The sequence below is a fragment of the Barbus barbus genome, assembly GCF_936440315.1.
Source record: "Barbus barbus genome assembly, chromosome: 16".
Taxonomy (NCBI): Eukaryota; Metazoa; Chordata; class Actinopteri; order Cypriniformes; family Cyprinidae; genus Barbus; species Barbus barbus.
Window position 1 is genome coordinate 1,873,786 of NC_136744.1, and position 23,272 is coordinate 1,897,057.

At 38.2% G+C, this 23,272-nt stretch overlaps 1 protein-coding gene across 1 annotated transcript in view; it reads left to right on the forward strand.

Moving 5' to 3' along the window:
• The first annotated feature begins 21,085 nt into the window (after nucleotides 1-21,085).
• The window catches only part of LOC306882194 (neuroendocrine convertase 2-like), an 82,624-nt gene continuing 80,437 nt past the window's right edge, over nucleotides 21,086-23,272 (forward strand). The window contains exon 1 of the mRNA XM_079436672.1: nucleotides 21,086-21,435. Within this exon, the coding sequence (XP_079292798.1) occupies nucleotides 21,253-21,435 (183 nt within the window). The 5' untranslated portion in view covers nucleotides 21,086-21,252. The remainder of the gene's footprint in view (nucleotides 21,436-23,272) is intronic.

A 23,272-nucleotide genomic window follows, 5' to 3' on the forward strand; every position in this document is an offset into this window, starting at 1 on the left:
AACTAAAAGCCCACATAAAAGAAAAGACTGGCACGAGCACAGGAAGAACATGCAACTCTCACAATTTCTTTCATATATAATATACACAATATGGAAAGCATGCATCTGCATATCTGAATGACCTTCTGCATTTGCTAAACTCTGCAGTGTAGCACATGTATGCTATCATGAACGTGGCTGGGGTTGAACAGGGACACGTGGAGATGTTGTAATCTGACAGGGCTAGTTTTACCGCCTCGCACCTCTCTGCTAAGAGCTTTTGCTGTCAGAGAGCCTCAGTGTCACTGTTGCTTCTTCACAGAGCTGCAGGCCTGACCTCTCTCCTCGCTCTGCTTTAATGTGGAGCCGGCATGAACTCCACAGGCTTGCATAAAACCTGATGATCATGTTATCCAGCATGAATTGACAATCATCCAGAGCATCTTTGGAAATCTGTACAAAAGTGTTCACATGATCTGTGCGGCAAATGTGCTTGTAAACATTATGGTGTTATAACATTTGGAATAACATGCTTTCCATTTCTGGCTCCATTGTTTCACAAACAGGCTTATCAGTGGCGGCTGAACAAACATAAGAGTCTGTGTACTGCGCTGGGGAAAAGTGGAAACCTACTTAAGCATGGCGCCTTGGGTTGTCTGTAAAGACCCTGTTTGCTTTTCTAATGGATTGTGTTCTTGTGCTGGTCAGGTGTTGCCTCTGTGATAGAGTGAGTACTGCGAGCAGACAGAGAACAGTGAGGTAGCATTACCATTTCTGCTAATGTAATTTGGAGGTGGAAAAGAACATCAGCCCCTCACAATCATGCAAACACGCGGCTCTGGTGATTTGTAGTGCTGCAGTGAAGATGATCATCATTGGCTCTGACCCAAACCGCAGGTCAGATGTCTGACTTTGATTTCTCTCATTAACCTGAGCATTAGTTCACCGTCTTATTTTCAGTAACACGAGCAAATGATCAAATCAAGAAGCATGTTTTATAATTGATAAACCTTGTAACATTGACCCTGTTGAACTGAACTGAATTAACAATGAACTGAATTGAGCTGAATAATGACACTGTTGTCTTCTGATTTTTTGACCATGTTATTAATTAAACTGGATCAACACTGAATTAAACTGAGTTGAATAAAGGCTCTATTGCCTTTTTTGGAGCTGTTTCACAGCTGAAATTTGTTTCATAACTGAAAAAGTGAATACATTAATTTAAACTATTTTCCTGTTTACGAGCTACTGTGAAACTGCTTTGAAAATATCTGCATTGTAAAGTGCTATAGAAGTAAATGTGTAGCACATGTATGCTATATTTATAATGAATAACGAAAACAAAACAAACAAAAATAATTTTTACAGTATTGCACTTACAATGGAAGTCCATAGGGCTGGGCGGAATATCGAATTTGTAAGAGATATTGATATATTTTTTTTACTAACGGCAATACCGTTTATATCGATATACAGTAGTTTGATATGAACACATCTAAAAAATATCAAAGGACCAGTGGTGTATACTTTTACTCCGATACATTTCCCTGAAGCATATTCGTTACTTACTACAAAATAGTGCAAACAAGTGGGGATGATTCATTTTTCACTCAAGTCGAGTCTGGGGTGTGCGATATACAGTATATCATCTGCGATAATAGGGTAAGTGTTGTTGTAATGATGTGCGATCTGACATGATCAAGTATGCTATATCACCAAATCACACAGAGTGTACGCACGTCGATTTATTAGTATATTAAAACTCAGAATTCAAGGCATTCTAAATTGTAGACAGCAAAAAGGCTTCTGTATGCTTTTTATATTTATATAATTTAATATTGTTAACAGTTTTTTGCAGATATCAGCATAACACATTTTATACAAGTTCAGTAAAGCAATAAGTGACTTACATTTTAGACATAATATTGCTTGTTTTTGCTCAATTTTGCCAATGAAAATAGTTCCAAACAAAGATCACAGTTTTGCACCTCTGAGCAATGGACAGTGTTTACTTATTGAGTGAATCAGCTTTTTGAACGAACCAGTTGATAAAAATGATTCAGTGATTTACTCATTAACACAGTCTAATGCATGAAAGAATGAATCAGCCGTTTGAATGAATCAGTTGAATCTCAATGACACACTCATTAACAGTCACTTGCTGCCACCTACTGGTGGTTTTAATTTCACATTTCGACTATTTCTTTTTAATGTTTTAAATCATTTCAAATATCAGTATTCAATGTTTTATGTTAAAAACAAAACATTAGGCCTATTTATGCATCTGTAACGGCAGTTTAAATGCATCCATGTTCCCTGTGAGATACATTAAACTGTGTAAATACATCTAAATGTTATTTCAGATGCAGATTCCAGAAATGTTTTCATATGTTGGAATGAAAGACACTAAGTACCGGATGAAGGGCTTCTTATTCTTACCCAAAAATACAAAATGGAAGTTAAAGTTAAAACTGAACACAATCTTGCTACTCAAGCTGTGTATGACAATTTTTTATATACACTGAACAAAATTATAAAAGCAACACTTTTGTTTTTTCCCCCATTTTTCATGAGCTGAACTCAAAGATCTAAGACTTTTTCTATGTACACAAAAGGCCTATTTCTCTCAAATATTGTTCACAAATCTGTCTAAATCTGTGTTAGTGAGCACTTCTCCTTTGCCGAGATAATCCATCCACCTCACAGGTGTGGCATATCAAGATGCTGATTAGACAGCATGATTATTGCACAGGTGTGCCTTAGGCTGGCCACAGTAAAAGGCCACTCTAAAATGTGCAGTTTCACTGTATTGGAGGGGTCCGAAAACCAGTCAGTGTTTGGTGTGACCACCATTTTCCTCACGCAGTGCAACACATCTCCTTCGCATAGAGTTGATCGGGTTGTCCATTCCTCTTCAGTGGCTGTGCGAAGTTGCTGGATATTGGAAGGAACTGGAACACGCTGTTGTATACGCCGATCCAGACCTTCCCAAACATGCTCAATGGGTGACATGTTTGGTGAGTATGCTGGCCATGCAAGAACTGGGATGTTTTCAGTTTCCAGGAATTGTGAACAGATCCTTGCAACATGGGGCTGTACATTATCATGCTGCAACATGAGGTGATGGTCGTGGATGAATGGCACAACAATGGGCCTCAGGATCTCGTCACGGTATCTCTGTGCATTCAACATGCCATCAATAAAATGCACCTGTGCTCGTTGTCCATAACATACGCCTGCCCATACCATAACCCCACTGCCACCACGGGCCACTGGATCCACAACGTTGACATCAGCAAACCGCTCATCCACACAACGCCATGCACGCTGTCTGCCATCTGCCCTGTACAGTGAAAACCGGGATTCGAGACCCCGATGAGGAACGACGAGCATGCAGATGAGCTTTCAGTTTGTGCAGAAATTCTTTGATTATGCAAACCGATTGTTGCAGCAGCTGTCCGGGTGGCTGGTCACAGATGATCTTGGAGGTGAAGATGCTGGACGTGGAGGTCCAGGGCTGGTGTGGTTACAAGTGGTCTGCGGTTGTGAGGCCGGTTGGATGTACTGCCAAATTCTCTGAAACGCCTTTGGAGACGGCTTATGGTAGAGAAATGAACATTCAATTAATGGGCAACAGCTCTGGTGGACATTCCTGCAGTCAGCATGCCAATTTCACGCTCCCTCAAAACTTGCGACATTTGTGGCATTGTGCTGTGTGATAAAACTGCACATTTTAGAGTGACCTTTTATTGTGGCCAGCCAGTGTTAATTTTGGCAGGCATTTTTGATTTAGTCTTAGTCTTTATCTTGAGACGAAAATGCTTAATAGTCTTAGTCACATTTTAGTCATTTGAGTCTTTCATAGTTTTAGTCTAGTTTTAGTCGACGAAAAGTCATTGCATTTTTGTCAACTTTTAATCAAACTGCAGTTACCAACATTTATTTTGGAAGCTATTTATTTTTGTAGTATTCAAACAAAAATAGTAATTAATTCTTCTCTCTTTAGACCAAATCAATTAAGCTTAGTTATGAGAAATTTGAATCAAGGATTGAATTTGGAAAAACTGGAATAAATTTTAATTTTTTGGTAGAGATATAAATTAAACTCATTTTTCAGATACAGTAGGTTTACTTAACAAGTATACATTTATTTAACATCTTTTGTTGGTTAACATTTATGACAGATAATTAGGAATGCTGTCCATTTAAGACGGAAGGTATGCATGTAGCCTACTGACATACATTCAGTTTTCACCCACCTGTTTAAGCTCACTTAAACCATAACGGACTGTATTTCCGTGAGATACTCTACATGAGAGACATGTGGACTGCTGTGTGTGTATTTGAGCACTGAGAACTGATCGCGCGCTGTATGAGAACTGAAGAAGTGGAGCGTGCGCGTGAGAGAGCACTTCTATCAGTGCGTTTCTGCCTATCGCACCTTCACTAACTTTAAGTTAATCGACAATGAATTGTGACTCCCGGGAAAAACGGGACGTCTAGTCACCCACTCCCTAACCCTTCGGGTGCTGAGGCCATTGTTTCAGATCGCTAGTTCGCGTTTTGGTAGCCTATCCGTCCACTGCGGCTGCCATGCAAACGCCCCTTATCCAATGACAGAGACACACATTTTGAAAGACAAGACAGTTAACTTTGCCTATAGGATGTATTTTGAATGTCCTGTAGTCCTCAAATAACATTTTAGTCCCGTCTCGTCTTGTTAATGAAGACGTGCATAAATTTCGTCATAGTTTTTATCATCAGATATTAGTTTTAGCTCGTCAACGTCTCATCTTAGTCACAGAAAAAAGGTTCGTTGACGAATATTTTTCGTTGTCGTCTTCGTCGACGAAATTAACACTGTGGCCAGCCTAAGGCACACCTGTGCAATAATCATGCTGTCTAATCAGCATGCTGATATGCCACACCTGCGAGGTGGATGGATTATCTCGGCAAAGGAGAAGTGTTCACTAACACAGATTTAGACAGATTTGTGAACAATATTTGAGCGAAATAGGCCTTTTGTGTACATAGAAAAAGTCTTAGATCTTTGAGTTCAGCTCATGAAAAATGGGGGCAAAAACAAAAGTGTTGCATTTATAATTTTGTTCAGTGTATATTTATTTGCTTCTTTTCCATTTTGCATTTAATTGTACTTTTGCTTTCAATACTTAAGTATGTTTAAGATAAAAAAAAAATACTTTTTGCACTTAAGTACAAACCCGATTCCAAAAAAGTTGGGACACTGTACAAATTACGAATAAAAAAGGAATGCAATAATTTACAAATCTCATAAACTTATATTTTATTCACAATAGAATATAGATAACATATCAAATGTTGAAAGTGAGACATTTTGAAATGTCATGCCAAATATTGGCTCATTTTGGATTTCATGAGAGCTACACATTCCAAAAAAGTTGGGACAGGTAGCAATAAGAGGCCGGAAAAGTTAAATGTACATATAAGGAACAGCTGGAGGACCAATTTGCAACTTATTAGGTCAATTGGCAACATGATTGGGTATAAAAAGAGCCTCTCAGAGTGGCAGTGTCTCTCAGAAGTCAAGATGGCAAGAGGATCACCAATTCCCCCAATGCTGCGGCCAAAAATATTGGAGCAATATCAGAAAGGAGTTTCTCTGAGAACAATTGCAAAGAGTTTGAAGTTATCATCATCTACAGTGCATAATATCATCCAAAGATTCAGAGAATCTGGAACAATCTCTGTGCGTAAGGGTCAAGGCCGGAAAACCATACTGGATGCCCGTGATCTTTGGGCCCTTAGACGGCACTGCATCACATACAGGAATGCTACTGTAATGGAAATCACAACATGGGCTCAGGAATACTTCCAGAAAACATTGTCGGTGAACACAATCTACCGTGCCATTCGCCGTTGCCGGCTAAAACTCTATAGGTCAAAAAAGAAGCCATATCTAAACATGATCCAGAAGCGCAGGTGTTTTCTCTGGGCCAAGGCTTATTTAAAATGGACTGTGGCAAAGTGGAAAACTGTTCTGTGGTCAGACGAATCAAAATTTGAAAATTGGGATGCCATGTCATCCGGACTAAAGAGGACAAGGACAACCCAAGTTGTTATCAGCGCTCAGTTCAGAAGCCTGCATCTCTGATGGTATGGGGTTGCATGAGTGCGTGTGGCATGGGCAGCTTACACATCTGGAAAGGCACCATCAATGCTAAAAGGTATATCCAAGTTCTAGAACAACATATGCTCCCATCCAGACGTTGTCTCTTTCAGGGAAGACCTTGCATTTTCCAACATGACAATGCCAGACCACATACTGCATCAATTACAACATCATGGCTACTGAAATGGCCAGTCTGCAGTCCAGATCTTTCACCCATAGAAAACATTTGGTGCATCATAAAGAGGAAGATGCGACAAAGGCAGTTGAGCAACTAGAAGCCTGTATTAGACAAGAATGGGACAACATTCCTATTCCTAAACTTGAGCAACTTGTCTCCTCAGTCCCCAGACGTTTGCAGACTGTTATAAAAAGAAGAGGGGATGCCACACAGTGGTAAACATGGCCTTGTCCCAACTTTTTTGAGATGTGTTGATGCCATGAAATTTAAAATAAACGTATTTTTCCCTTAAAATTATAAATTTTCTCAGTTTAAACATTTGATATGTCATCTATGTTGTATTCTGAATAAAATATTGAAATTTGAAACTTCCACATCATTGCATTCTGTTTTTATTCACAATTTGTACAGTGTCCCAACTTTTTTGGAATCGGGTTTGTACAATAAATATCACATATTTAAAAAAAACGTGACGCGCCATTCCTGCATCCACGCCCGTGCCCGCTCGCACCTCATGTTTGCGGTTGAATGCAAATGATCATAATTGATGGACAAGCCCGTGCGTCACTTTCAGGTAGGCTACATTCATATTCCTGTGAAACTTTTTTGGGTGTTGAGGGTAATAACGTGGTTTAACGTCGGTAATAATTTCACCACCAACAAAGCATCTAATATTCTCTCTGAGTTTCCATGTTCCCTTACGAAAGTTAGCCAAAAAAATAAAAAATCATGGTTCTTGTAGCCATGGTAACAGCAAATTAACCATGGTTTTGTTACTTCAAATAATAATAGGCCACGTACACACTTCAGTTAAATTTGGTTGTCAGTTCACCTTTTAAGGCCAATTCACACTGCACAGACAAACTCCAACAAACAAATTGGCTCAAGTTGGCCGTTGGATTTAGAATCTGATGAAAAATAACTGTCATGTTCACACTGCACCAACAGACAACTCTCACTGACTGGGGAGAAAATCGATGATTCTATATCTATAAGCATGTTCAGTCGTGTGAAAACAAACTCCAACCAATGCCAAACTAGTCTGTTGGAGTTTGTTGGCGCTAGTCTGTGTGGTGTGAATTGGCCTTTACTCCTTAATCGCATTCTGTACACACATAATTCACTAAAATACGGGAGTGACAACCGCATTCTACAACCGCATTAACTCCCGAAAAATACAGGTAGCGACAACCGAATTTACAGAAATTCTACGCAGTGTGTACAGAACTGAACTGAACAAATAGTTGTTAATGACATATTTTAACATGCATCAGAAATGTGCTAGCTGCGCTCATGAGCCCAGCAGTAAAGTGTCAGTGTTGCCAGATCTTCATATAAATAAAAAACCAAACAAACAAGGACAAGCACAAAAAACACTAAAACACCCAAATGCTTTATGTTTTATAACACACAAAAAATCATAATATCTCATATCCACGACAGACCCCTTTATTAACTGCATAAAGTGCCTATCTTTATGAGATAAGACCAAACAACATGCCTGAAAGCACTTGTAAATCTGAGGACATGGCAACACTGCAAGACAGCACTTCCTAAAGCAGCCTCCCGAGCAGAAACAAAACACAGCACGTCTATCAGCGGTAGTTTAGTTCAAATCGACGGACGAAAAGTGGCACATAAACGGCTAAATTTTTATTCACTCCCACAAGAGGACAGTGCTGAGTGCATAATTTACGGGACTCACTCTTGCATTTAAATGCGGTTGTCACTCCTGAAACTTGTAGTGTGTACGTGGCCATTTACAAAGAGGTATTAAAATAATATTTTTTTGTGGTTATAAAAACAAACTTAAGCCAACATCAGCCTTTTAAAATGACTTAACCTTTAACCTGCATTAAATAAAAAACAATGAGGCAACCCTGCTGAAAAAAAAAAAAATATCACAGAAAATTCTAATATTAATAAAATATAATATAATAAAAATTAATCACAAATACCATTACAAAAATTACAAACCATAATTTTTTAACCATTAAAACCATTAAAAAATGGTTTTCTGAAGTGCGTTTTGGGAAATATTTCATTAGGATCTATTGGTTTTAACAAGCCAATTAAACCAATACAAGTCCCATTATAACCAGTAAAACACAAAAAAATTTGTGATAGTGTCTATTGTTTTTTTTTTCAACATTACATGTTATTACAAATGCCTGCAAAAGGAGCCAAAGGCCTAGTCATTGCTTTTATTACACTTACTATCATTAATAACAACACCTCGAGCACTACAACACTGAGCACAGGTGCCCCACAAGGCTGTGTGCTTAGCCCGCTGCTCTTCACATTGCTGACCCACGACTGCACTGCCAAGTTCAGCTCCAACCACATCATCAAGTTTGCTGATGACACAACAGTGGTAGGTCTCATCAGCAACAACGATGAAACGCACTACAGAGAGGAAGTGGCACAGCTGGCTGAATGGTGTGGCACAAACAATCTGTCCCTCAATGTGGAGAAGACAAAGGAGGTCGTGATGGACTTCAGAAGAAACTCCGTTGACCACCCCCCACTGACCATCGACAGCTCGACTGAGGAGAGTCAGCAGCACTAAATTCCTGGGGGTGCACATCACAGAGGATCTCACCTGGACCACCATCACCATGTCACTCTTCAAAAAGGCACAACAGCGCCTACACTTTCTCCGCCGGCTGAAAAGAGCACGTCTCCCTCCACCCATCCTCACCACATTCTACAGAGGCACCATTGAGAGTGTGCTGACCAGCTGCATCACTGTCTGGTACAGGAACTGCAGTGCTGCTGACCGCAAGACCCTCCAGCGGACAGTGAACACAGCTGCAAAGATCATCGGTGCCCCTCTCCCCTCCATCCTGGACATCTTCCTTACACGATGCTCCAGCAAAACCAACAGCATCGTGAAGGACTCCACCCATCCCTCCCACAGTCTCTTCCAGCTCCTACCATCAGGAAGACGGTACCGGAGCATCAGAGCCCGCTCCGCCAGACTGCTCAACAGCTTTTTCCCCCAGGCTGTGAGAGCCCTGAACTCAAACCACCCCGCCCCCCTCTGAAACCCCATGCAAACCCCTACCTCCTGAAACATGGACCCCCCCACCCCAAACCTTACCACACCAAAGAAAAACTGTATGGAACTTTAATTTATTTATTTATTTTTTATTTTTTTATTTTTTGTGCAATTCAAAGTGTGCTACACACAGGTGAGTGGGCCTGTACAAACCACCTGTAGTAACACACTCTCCTCTATGTGCACTATGGACACTTTACACTATGGACACTTACACTTTACACTATGTGCACTATGGACACTTACACACACTGCTGCGTGTGCACAGTCTCACAAAAGACTCAGCAATATATGTATGTTTACATGCTCATGCACTACAAATCATCCTGCACTGTTCCCCAACCAGCTGCTGACTCAAATGTCTCTCTTTGCACATGTACAGTATTTGTGAAGCATTCGTATAGTCTGTATTTTTTATCTTCTATTTTTTAGTTTGTATAGGGTAATATTTATGTGAAGCATTCGTATAGTTGTATTTTTTTATCCTTTATTCTTTTAGTTTGTATAGGGTAAATACTTATATATAGTATACTTATATTTAAATCTGTCAGTAGGTTAGTAGTGTATAGGTTTATAGTGTTTTTTACTTCATTGTTGTATGTCTGTATTTATGTAGCACCGTGGTCCTGCGAGACACGACATTTCGTTCCACTGCATGTCCCCACATGTAGCGCAATGACAATAAAGCTCAACTTGAACTTGAACTTAAGGTTTTAAAATAACTTGTCAGATATAATTAAAACGTCTAGTTTAAAGCAGCTTGGCCGTCAGATGCTTTGACAGATACATGTACTTGTGCCTTTTAATTCATTAGATTTGTGCTGTTTTCCTCAGTGAACTTCATTTCACAGGTGTATTCTCCATCTGTAAAATTTTAGAAAATTATGGAAATATTTCCATTTTGCTGTCAGAAATGGATGAACCGAGTGCGTGCCAAACAGACGGAGCACAATAATTCTGACTGAAATATACATTTTGCTAAAACATTTGTTGTCAGACAGTGTGCTAGAATTTTAAACCTACAAGTAAGTGTAATTTTATGATAGTAGTAACTATAAAATGACTATTCTAATGGGGCATTCAAACTAGCAGTAACCATTTATTTTAGGGTTTCTTAACTAGTTGCTTATTAGCATGCATATTAGACATTTATTAATACTAATTAAGCACATATTCATGCCTTATTCTACATGACTTTATTCTTACATCCCTAATCCTACCCAATACCTAAACTTAACAACTAACTTACTAACTATTAATAAGCAGCAAATTAGGAGTTTATTGAGGCAAAAGTCATAGTTAATAGAATAAGTGTTCCATATTCTAAAGTGTTAACAAACTAGCCTAATACAAGTCTGTGACAATTTGTCTTGATTTTATTTTATTTTTAGAATTGAATGTAATATGATTTTTAACCCTTTTTGCACATAATATACTGTATAGCATAACCTACATGTTTACATTCACTATAATATAAACATTGTTTTATTGGACAACATTGGGCAGGATGTAAAATAACATAATATATATAATATGTATATATATATATATATATTTATATATATATATTTTTTTTTAATCCAAATAGAAAAATTGTCCAAAATACAGAGATACTGTATATCGCAATTCAGCCAAAAAATACAGAGATGTGAGCCCTAACATGTATAAAAAAAAAAAAAAAAAATTAATAAAATAATATTTCTGTCACATGTATGTTCCCGTTTTGTTTCATGGTTTTCCTTATTTGGTCAGTTTCCTGTGTTCAGTCATTAGTTAATCATCGTTCACACTTTTCACCTGAGTTCATAAATCTTCTCGTTTGCTCCTTTGATTTCCCTGTCTTTATAAGTCCTGTCTTCTCCCTTGGTTTTTGTCTGTGTCAGTCTTTTTCTGTCTTGTGTCTTGTTCTCTGTGCCCATATTTGGTGTTTCCTGTTCCTGTCCCCATTCAGTTCTATTAGTCCCAGCAGTGTTTGATTAGTTCTTTATTAGTTTTCAGGTGTGTCTCCTTAGTTCCCTCGTTTAGTCCCTTGTTATCCTGTGTTTATTAGCCCAGTGTTTCCAGTGTCCTGTGTTCGCTGTAATATGTCATTCTGTGTCCCTTCGTGTCTGTTTCCTGCCTGCCTGTATGCCCTACATTTTGAATTCTTAAAGACAGTCTGTTTTGAGTTTACCATAGTCTCCTCATCTCCACACGCCTCCCAAGGCAACCGTGACAGAACAGCGAACCGAACAAAAAGTAAGCGGCGCCCCTTCTCACCTTTTTTTTTCCCCCCGCGGCTATGGAGATCGCTGCTCTGTTTATAGCCCTTGCCCGCCAAGATCTCGCCATGGTGGAGTATGCTTGGGAGTTTTGTGGGCTTGCATTGGCGACGGTCTTCGATGACGCCACCATCCTCTATGCCAACTACCATCACCCCGTGGACCTCCCAGACACCACAGGACTAAGATGGAGGGAAGGGATCCTCCGGTGTATGGAGAGTGTCCTGCCCCGAGCCAGAACCAGCCCGCCGGCGTCCGTGGCTCACCCAAGCCCTCCCGAGCGCCCTCCGGGGCCTCCAGTGCCTGCTCCTCCAGTGCCCGCCTCTCCAGGGCTCGTTCCCCAAGTGTCCGATACAGATCCAACACTGAAAACAATTCTGGTGTTGTACTCAAACAATTTCCACAAGTAAATTTCACAAATAATTACAAAGAACCAACAAGTAACACATTGAATTACATGTGAAATTTAGAAGTAGAAATACTGAAATAGTATTTTCTTGTAATACCCACCCCAATAATCTTTGTTTTATTCGCAACTTATAAAAATCTTTTTTTTTTTCAGTTGATTAGCATATTTTTAAGCAGTATTTCTGAAATGCTTTGCCCCATAGACTTCCTTTGTGACTGCATTACTGTAAACATGATTAAACAGGATTTACTGAAATGGTTCTGCAGCATGTGGGTGTAGCCTTGGGTGCTTTTATATTAAGGTGCTGTTATTTTGGCAAGCATATTATCATGCACCTAACAGGATATTACAGTTTTGTTTTGTCCTGTTTTTATCTGGTCGCTGCATGAGATTATTTTCCTGGAGCATAATTTCAAATGTCATCTTGATCTTGACTGAGTGAACCTGTCCCTTTGCTCACATATCACCTACTTTTAAAGGAGTCATTTTCAAAGAAAGTGTCGGATTCTTTCATCCGTATACAACACAGATGGAGCTGGAAAGAGTCGATCCAGCCGTGCTGCAGCACTGAAGCTTGAGCTGAACGAGAGCACAACATAAAGCATGTGAAAGACTCCAGATTCAGATTCATCAGCTGTATTTTACAGCCACACACAGAGCAAGAGGGATTACTGGACGTGTTCATTGTCATCAACTGATGTAGTGTCTGAGAATACACTTCTTTAATTGAAACTGAAAATAAATCTACAGATGCATGATATGCATCATTTGCATGCAGCATTATTTTTTTTTTCAAACTGAAAACCTATGAAGGAATTACTGAAACAATCAAATGGGCCAAAGGCAACGTTGTGTTTGAAGGATCTATCCCCCTGCCCCAATCTACAATTTTTATAATCTTGTTTGTTTTAAAAAGCTTTATTCTGATTGTCTTATTTTTTAAAACAATGTTCTTTGATTATCATAAATGTTTTTCCTAAAACATGAATAGTTTCCTGTGAAACTCCAGCTGACTCTGAATCACACATGTCCCTCTCTGTCCATCAGCGGTTCATTAATTCGAGTGCTAAAGAAAACAAGTGCATGCTGGGAATTAGTCTGATTATTCATTACTCACCATTCCTGTTTCCTTTTCATCCATTATCCTAAATTCACACACAGAGCATAAGAAAAACAAGGGGGGACTGTTTTCTTGGAATTTTCCCTTTCTTCCTTCCTTCCTTCCTTCCTTCCTTATATCTTGTATACTATATGTATTTAAATTAGTTTATTAAACTAATCAACTGAAATATATGTTGTAATTGAAGGCCAACACAATTTAAACATTAAAAAGTGCTTTGTTAAAGCTTATCTTCAAGTAAAATATTGCACTTGTTTATTTCACTTTTAAGGCCATATGTGCACCAACACATTTCTAGACAGCTGAAAATGGCATGTGCTCAAATGAAATCACCTAGCTGTGTGCGCTTGAGAGTGTTTTGGAGGCACAGCCCCTAGAAAAAAGGAATATATTTAAATACTTTTATTTCATACTAAGTATAGGCTAGTTCAAATCTACAGTATTAACATGTTTACTGACATATCGCTCGAGACCTACCGATATAAAAAACTTGTAATTCAACTTTACTTGGAGCAGTACTTGGGCACAATGCACATTTCTTAATATTAAGCCTAAAATGTGTTTTAATGTCACTATTGATGAGGATTGTATGATCATAATTTGTTTAAATGCAAGATATTTAAAGTGTACGTGAAGTAAACTTGTAATAGTTCCACTTTAGCACAGTCACATACTTCAATATACAGTATCTTAAGCTGGACTTCAGAAACACTTCCACACAATTAAAGTGCATTAAGTACAAAATTAGTTAGTATACTAAAAGTACAATTGCAGGGTATTTTTATTAAGTACATAAATATGTAAATGTATCTGTAGTATACTTAGCATGAAATAAATGTATTTCAAATCTTCCTCCAAGCATTATTTTTGATATTAATACAGATGTCACAGATGTCATGTGGTACAGACATGACACATGGAGAGCAGCGGTATTTACTTCTCCATGTTTGTTCTGCTGTTGCGGTGGAATGTGATTGGATGGCTGGGTAAACAGTGACAATCATGCGATTTACGCAAAGTTTAAAATTTTTCAACTCTTAGAGAAAAATAAATAAATACATTTCCTTGGTGGACATACAGCCTTTTCTTTTTTGCTACATCAATTAAAATTCAGAAAGAATAACAGTTTTTTTTTTTTATCTTTTTGGGAAAGCATTTGAACCAAGTCAAAATAGCTGCTAAATTCATACGAAAAGAAGGAAATATGTCCTAACTTACATAAAGCTGACCTTTAAATGCTGTTATATCAGTCCAGGCAGTCGTGATATATTTTAGAGACGTGTGAGTGTCCTCACACCCAAACAACACAGATTGTGATGGAAGCGTATCTCAGCGGCCCTAAACACACAGCATATCACTGAGTTAGCAATGCGAGAGACTCATCTGTCATTCTTTTCCTGACCTGGTGCGCACAAATATAAATAGCTCTGGCACGGTGACAGGACAATTTAGTTTCCTGAGAGAGGGAAGCGAGACGGATGGATTTAATTTAATCTACCTCAGCCAGTGTTGTGTCACATGACAAATCATCAGTCAAACTCAGAACAGGTGTCTTCTGCAGTCTGAAGGGTCCTGCGGTCTTCTGGAGGTGAGACCCAGAGGAACCACGCAAAACTGAATGACAGCTGTGCTTTATTTTGATTTTCAAGAACAAGGAATGATACTGGAATGTGATATGAGTTTGGATCTTTTTTAGCTCCTCTTGTAACCCTCCCATTACATTCAGGTCAGGTTTGGCCTGGAAGAGATACATAGAAAATTTTTTTTAGGACTAGAACAAGAAATGGATTAAGACCAAATATGCATAATTTATTTCATTTTTAAGTATTTTTATGAGATTTTTGTGCATTGTACGAAAGAAAGAAAGAAAGAAAGAAAGAAAGAAAGAAAGAAAGAAAGAAAGAAAGAAAGAGAAAGAGAAAGATAAAGAAAAAAAATTTGTACATTGTAACTACTATTTTCCATACTTTTTTTTTTTGGTTATCTCAAAAATATTTTTGTACTGTATTTCCCATTTTTCGCAAACATGTTTAGCACTGGATTTTGACGGTAAACATGAATATGCAAAAAAACTATAAACAGACTGTCAGTGTCAGCAGATAGACACAGGACACAGAGGTACGTTATCTGAGTGTGAGTGTCCTTCTTCCTTTTCCAGGGGATCCGTAGGTAACAGTGGAGCGTGGAGACGGTGGAGAACTGGAGCAGTGGAGAACTGGAGCAGTGGAGAACTGGAGCAGTGGAGAACAGGGATAGGAACACTGGAGCAACTGGTAAGTAGACAAAAGGTAAGTGGGCCAGGTTAGTCAACATAGAACGTTTGAGACCAGACAGTGAGAGAACGGGAGGAGTGCAGGGATATAGTGCTGCTGATTAGTGCTGACAGGTGGCGGTGATCAGAAATCAGGGACTGGGATCTGGTGAGTGTCGTTAGTGGAGACTGCGGTGACTCTCTGACACAGACAAGTGGAGAATTTTATGCTGTGTTCCAGGGAGGTTTTTGAGCCCGTAAGTCACGACTTCAAACCACAACTCACAACTTTGTAGCGTTCCAGGCAAATCCCGCCAAACTGCCTGAGCGCAAGGAATTGTGGTAGCTAGATGTAAACAAACCAGCATGGCGGACCGTACGGGGCTTATGCTCATTTACAATCATTTCTATCGCCAAAGGTGCTTCCTTGATTATTTGAGGGAAACGGAGGAGGAAAAACGGCGCATGAGGTAAGAGAAGCTGTTATACCTTTTATTTTATGTTATTTGTATATTTGGAAATGCATCTGTAGGGGCTGCCATTGTTGTTTCGCGGGCTATGTGACGTCAGACCGCGGAACTGGGAGTACATCGATCTAGTACGAGTTCACGGGTGGGAAGTCATGGGTTTGACTGCCGTTCCAGTGCACTTTCACGGGTAGAAGGATGGAAAAACACGGGTTACGGGTTGCCTGGAACGCAACATTACTCACCCTATTTTTACTGCCACATTTTTGCTGCCACATGAAACATTCATCGTTTTTACCATGAACGTTTCTGAGTTTGTGCAGATTAAATGAATACATTTCATCTGAAAACATTCCAGAGTAATATTTTGCTGTTTAGTTAGAAGAAGAATATTGATAAATGTGACTTTTTTTCGAGCAGTCATGAGATAGAAGTTCAAAGAGTAAAATCCGGTTGATATTGCTAATTCTCATATGTATACATTTCAAATAAACTTTCTCATGAATATAAAAAAAAACTTGCATCATAGGGGTTTTGCTGTAGTTCATGTAAAAAATGTGAAATTTCAAAGAATTTCTTGCATTTTAATGAATAAAATAGGGTATAGTAATAACATGGTAATAACACTGTAATATCCAAAACTTTTTGCACAATCATTCACTAACAAGAAGTTTTTTTTTTATTTACTTTTTTTATCATATATAACATGACTGTTTAATGAGCTCACATTCTGACAGGCCAAAAATGACCCAAAAATGCAAAAGTTGAACGAGAAAGTTCATCTCACAGAATGAACAAGAAAGTGAGAGAGACATTGGACCCAAAGAAAGTCTCTTCTTAGCAGTGAACGTGCACACAAACCTGCAATCAGTGTGGATGTGATGGCTGTGTACACAGAGATCAGTCTGAACTCTCACCTCTCACTTCATCTACCGTTCAGAGTCAAAGACGGAAGAGCCGCCGCTATGGAACCGCAGCTTCTGTCTTTCCAGACGTTAAAGTACTGCTTGTTTCCCAGGCAACATACAGTGATTATGCTTTCACAAGTTTTTATTTAGATGCAGTTTGGTGATGTTGCTGTACATCTGACATCGGGCATCTTCTCAGGGATTCCTTGGTTGAGGAAAGATTTATAAAAACGAAGATACTAGGCTCTGTAGGGCGATGGCTGCTCAGTGAAAGCATCAGATCAATGTGTTATGTTCAGAAGGTCAGAGCGACCAGGTGAGGGAGTCTGATAGAGTGAAAGGTCAGTGCTCTTTCGCTTCACTTCCAGATCTGTCAGACCGCGGGGGTGTCTTGTGATCATGACTGATTCCTGCGTCACTGCACAGCCCAGGCTTTCCACTGTCAGCTCCATCTCAATATCAACCAGAAATCCAAAAATAAAATAAACTACATAAAGAAGTTTACTTGAAGGTCTACTTCTAGGGCGATTAAGAAGTTGTAATATTTGCTTATGCATGACAATATTGTTTCTATTTTGTGACTAGTCTAGTACTGCCCCCTGACTAAAGATTTTTCTAGTCAACTAGTAGTCAACTTGACATTGCATAGTTATATTAATTTAATTAAATATATACTGGAAGTGGGGAACTAAACTATAATGAGGATTTAATATATAGCCTAACCACGCTCAAGTAAAGCTTGCTGCAAAACACCGCCAAAAGTAATGACTATGTGTTGGTAAAAATAGCAAGGAGATATTTTATTTGTTTATTAATAAACTGGTGTTTTCTCAGTCAGTGTAGAGATGAAGTTAACAACGCTGACTCGCAGCTCTGCATTTAGAGAGAAATGATCCTTATGCGGATTACATAATCAGAGAGTTTCTGTTTTCCATTTGAACTGGTTCATTTTTAAAGTAGACATTTCAAGCTTTCTGTAGATATATTTCTCATGGCTTTGAGGCAAGTTTTGCTGCGCTTGAGTTTTGTGCTGCACTCCAGTTTACAGAGACAGAGAAAGCACAACCTGTTTTTTTCTTCTTCTTTATTTTACAATGTTTTGTTGACATTGTGAGTGCACGCATATAAAAGTATAACACAAAGTATTACTGTTATCTGTATGAGCAAAAATCACACCTTTTTTAAAATTTCCACAGTTATCAGGAAAAAGTAAAAAATTACCCCCCCCCCCCCCCCCCCCCCCCCAAAAAAAAAAAAAAAAACATTGTTGCACTGCCTTAAAATTTAAATTGTTTATTTAAACACAAGCTTTAAATACTTCTTAAATAAATAATGGTAATAAAATATACATCAAAGGTTAAGAACCCATAATCATAGACAATAATTCTGAATAATTCTGCCTGAGCATCTTAAATGTTTGCTAAAGTTTGTGTATTTGAATAAGGAAAAGTGTGTGTTTTTAAGTATGTTTTTTGCACCATTTTTAATCACCTTTTTAATATTCCATGTAGCATTTCAACTAATCTGAGGTCATGAAAACTCCAAACACATAACAAATTAAATCAGTAGTAAGAGGCAAAGCTTTCCCTCTTCCTAATGTGCAAGCTTGAAAATGTCTTTTTTTTCTGTTGGGTTCCTGATTAGCAATTTCATGGATCCCCAAGAGAGTGGCCTTTAGTAAGGATTCTGTGAGTCACTCCATCAAACTCAGTAATTGGTCAGAAAATGGCCCAATTTTGTTACTAATTGCAGAATTGATTTTGCATTTTAAATGTGAAAAATGCAAATTCATGACCAGTGAATACATAATGCAAATATATATAAATGAATATTTCTATTAAGCATTGTTGAGTTTCATACATTGCTGTCTATCATAGTTTTAGGATAATTTCCCAAAATAAATAAATAAATAAATACAACAAATAACAAATAAATAAATAAATAAATAATTGACATTACTAAAAAAAAAACACTCAAATATGTACTCAAATTGTTTGTCTCGACAAATAATTAAAATATAGAAAACAAATAAAGAACTGGCTTTTTTTTTTCTCTCTAAGGACAGTGAGATGACATGTCATCACTACCTCGTCACAGACCTTCATTAATTTCTAAGCTGCTTGACAGTCGTCCGAAAACACACTGATCTTCACATCACCTTCACACGAGAGCCCATTCAGAGCCACAGACACAAAAGGTCACTTTGAATAGAAACCCCAATAAAGAAAGACTTTTGAAATCACATGAAGACGAGCCATCTCTGACAGCACAGTCTGACGCTGAGGTTTAGTCCGGTCTGTAGCACTCTCTTATGCATACAGTAATGTTCAGATGAGCAACAGATGACAGCTCAGTAAACAACATCTGTTTGTACACGCAGCCCTCCCTGACCTCGTGTTTGATTCCTAACTGTTGTTAGTTATGGGCGATCTGTGAAAAGAAGCCTTCGGCGCTGAATAATTGACAGTGGAGTTGGTCAGCGAGGATGATGGATGTTTGGCCCCTCATTGCCTTCAGTCACTCTGAATGAAGGAGTGTTTTTATTTGCATGTTACAAAGAAGCCAAACCAGCAACCAGCATTAAATCTTTAATGTCAACATGAACTCAAAATCTTACTACACATTCCTAGTTATTATTCATTATTCATCTGTGCACATTAGTCCAAAGAAAACACATGCGTCTTGGAAATCTTTTATCAAAATGTAGGCTAATAACTCGCTCCCCTGCCCAAAATACATTTATGAAGACATTACACAGACAGTTATTTAACAAAATATATGCCACTGTTTGGAAGAGCAACTTTTCAATTTTTTTTTTATTTTTATTATTTTAGAATATTACAGTAAAAAAAAAAAAATGCTATACTAGTCCCTCAGTTTGTAAGGATATGTAGTGGTTACACAATAATCCAGCTTGCAATGAAATCAATGTTAGACTACACATTATTTTACAGATATCCCACTCTGCATAAAGGATTTCCAGGAGATTAAATGTAGTGTAGTGTGATGAAATAATAGGAAATCTGAAATCTTAGTTAATAGGTTAACTTACATTTAACCATTTAACAGGTTTGTACTGTTGCATTTTTACAGTCTTTTACCATTAAATTCATGGTCATTTTTTTACAGTGTGGGATTTCTGGGAGAGGTGGGATGTCTGTTACCCTCAGATCAAATATAGCACATTATCAGGGTACACATGAGATCCAGTGACATTTGATGTCCTTGCTGCAACATAAGCAATCTAGGCTACAAAGGCTAATTGATCTGAGTGCTTAAGTGGTGGGAATGATTAACGAAATCACGTGGCTTCAGAGTATTTTAAAGGAGTCATTCATTGATCTTTTGACAAATAACAGGTGAATTTGCTATAAAAAACATCATGTAAGTTTCAGAACTCAAAACGTTCTGGTGAGTTCAAAAACAGCTTTTATTGAAACCTTATGACGTCATAGTGCGACGAAAGACTGCCTCTGCTGAAGAAGATCAACGCCTACTTCTACAGCGCTGCCACTTTAGCCCCAATAATAAAGCCAATAATAATAATAATTATTATTATTATAAAAATGCAGTTCATGACACCTTTAAAATGTATTATTATTTTTATTTTATTTTATTTAATTATTTTATTTTATTTTATTATAATTATTTTTATTTTTGCAGCTTACAAATATGTCCCCATTCATTTAATACATGGGAAACAGATGCTGGGTCTCAGCTAACAGGGAATGTGCTCATAACGTTCTGGCAAATGTTTCTCAAAGCTATGGTCTTTAATAAAGTTATCAAAATGTTAGCCCAAAATCATTAATTATACACTGTTCTTGGATTTTTTTTTTTTTTTTCTGAAACATTTTAGTTGGATGTAAGCCCAATGCTTCTCAAATTTTATGTATGGTTTCAAATGGTTCTGTTTCATTAGTCTGGAATCACACCCCTAAATGGTCGATTTACAGCTCAAAAACACACTTTTGTACTGTGAAATTAGCTAATAAGCGCTTCAACAAAATTACGAGCTGCATTTATTTTAAAGCCCTGTTAACAAACTGAGGAACGAGTCGAAATTATCGAGCGCATTTGAACTGGTCTGGATTCCCTGCGAATCCGAGCCGGGTAAACTATAGCCGGAGCGGATGGAGGAATTCTCCAGGGTGCTGAAGTGCACTACTTCATGCACACTACCGAGGGAGGGAGAGAGGCGATCAGCCACACCCGCGTCAGCTTATTGGGCATCTTTCCGTGGAACGTCACATGCAAAAGAGCCACACGTTTATGCCGATGAATTATAGATTAAAGGGAGGCAGAACATGCAGATTGGGTCCCACACACAAACACGGTCCGGCTGCCCTCGCCTCATCCACCGATGACTGAGGAGATGCGCCCTGACGAGCCCTGCTGAAGAGCTCCAGCGTTCCTCTGCGTTTGACAGCGTTCACTCACTAACAGCACGGCGAAGACAGCACGATGCTGGGATTCTGTCGAGATGGGACAGCGCTGGCTCTCATCCTGCTCAATGCTCTGGTGTTCATAGCTGCAGCGGACGAGGAGCTCATCTTTAGTGATCATTTTCTGGTCCAGCTGCACGAGGGGACGAACGAAGATGCTCATCAACTTGCCTTGGAGCACGGCTTCGGGAGCGCAAGGAAGGTAAGTAGCAGTATGCGCACCAGAACGCCTTCCAAACTGCCACTTTGATGCATGCATGTTTGTTTTTAGACATTTATAATTATGCAATCACATATAGCTATCAATCATGAAAATCTGAGTACAAGGTGTTCTCTTGTGGACAACACAAACAAAGCAACTGGAATGAAGTGCTACATTCTTTCAGCAGAAGTTGAAAGGCTGGTGAATAAAATTGCTCTAATGTTAATCAATTTACAAGCCATGCCTAATTTATTGTTGTTTAATGGTCATATGGTTTAGGCTTTCCTACAGAAATTTTAAAGGAGAGTGTACAGGATTCCTACTGGAGCGGCCAAATCCTAATAAGAACACTTAAAAATAAAATCCTCCTTATTATAATAATAAATCTGAAAACAGGAGTGTCAGTTTATCCAGTGGGAATTTTTGCACATTTTGATCTCATAAGAGTCCATAGGATTGGTTCCAAATTATGATTTCATTAAAAATCCTGTAAAAATCCCATTGTTGTAAAATCATTTGACTATAGTGTGGAACTAGGAGATTGGAGATCTACAGATATTCTGGTAATTATGAAAACAGCATCATTAGGATGTGGATTTTTAAAATTCAACACAAATGAATGACAGTTTCTTGTTTGGAGTACAATAGAAATATAAAAACAAAACATTAACCCTTCAGACCTGCAGAAAATAGCATGGTTTATGCTAATATTATTCTTTTCGGTTGCATATTATGAGCAGTAAGAAAATGACTGAGTGTAAATAGTAAACAAGTTTTCATCTGACATCGCAGTGTTTATTTATTCCATCTCATGAAGGGCCGTTTATCACCGAACAGAGGACTTGATTAGCCTGACAAATCAGCCTTGTCAAATGTCAAAGCATGTCTGCTGCAGATCTCACTGGAGTGGAACAGAGCTTCACGTGTGGCCGAGCTTAGGAATAACACCTGACCCGTTATCATGTGTATGGCTTATTGTTTTTGACCTGGTTTTGTTTGTTTGTTTGTTTTTGAGACGGATTTTGTCCTCCTAATTCACACTCGCTCTGTCTGAGCCAGTAGAAGCTCCCCTTGAATTATATAATTCTCTGCTTTCTTTGCTCAAGAAAGATGCACCTTAATAAACACTGAGCTCTGTTAACTTTGCTGGAGGAGAGTCTGCAGCTTTTCACTCACATTATTTGACTTCACTTCCTCAATCAGAATTCACTTTCAGTGCCTTTTTTTCATGGATTCTTCTTTTCTTTAACATTGCAAGACTCAGATAGAACAGGAGTTTAATTTACAAGGACAGCCTGGTGGTGAAATGACTTTGAAGTAGAGGAACGATTAGGACTACATAAAAATAAATAAAATCAATTGCACCAAAAGGTAAATAAAATAAGAGCTAATATTTCATAGAAACTACAAAATTATAGTTTAATCTACAGCATGACAGCAGAGTTAAAATGAAAAAATATAATACAGCTGCCAAAATATAGTTTATATGTAATGTTTTCAGTCATTCAGAAGGATGTAACTGGATGATTTGTGGCCGAGTGACATTTTGGTATATTCTGCACTCAAACTGCACTATATTTCTACTTCAATATTTCAAGTTAACTGTAATGAATATAGTGTAGTACAATATCTGCCATCTTAATCTTGGAGTATAACATGACCTATTTTTTTTTTAATTTGAATACCATGTATTGTATTTAGTTGGTGTCAGACTAGATTTTGTAGAGCCAATGAAGTTCTTGTCTAATATTCAAACAGTGTCAGTAATATAATGCACATCAAAACGATCATTTCTGGGGAATATTAGTGGCAAATTTTGACACCATAAATACTTTAA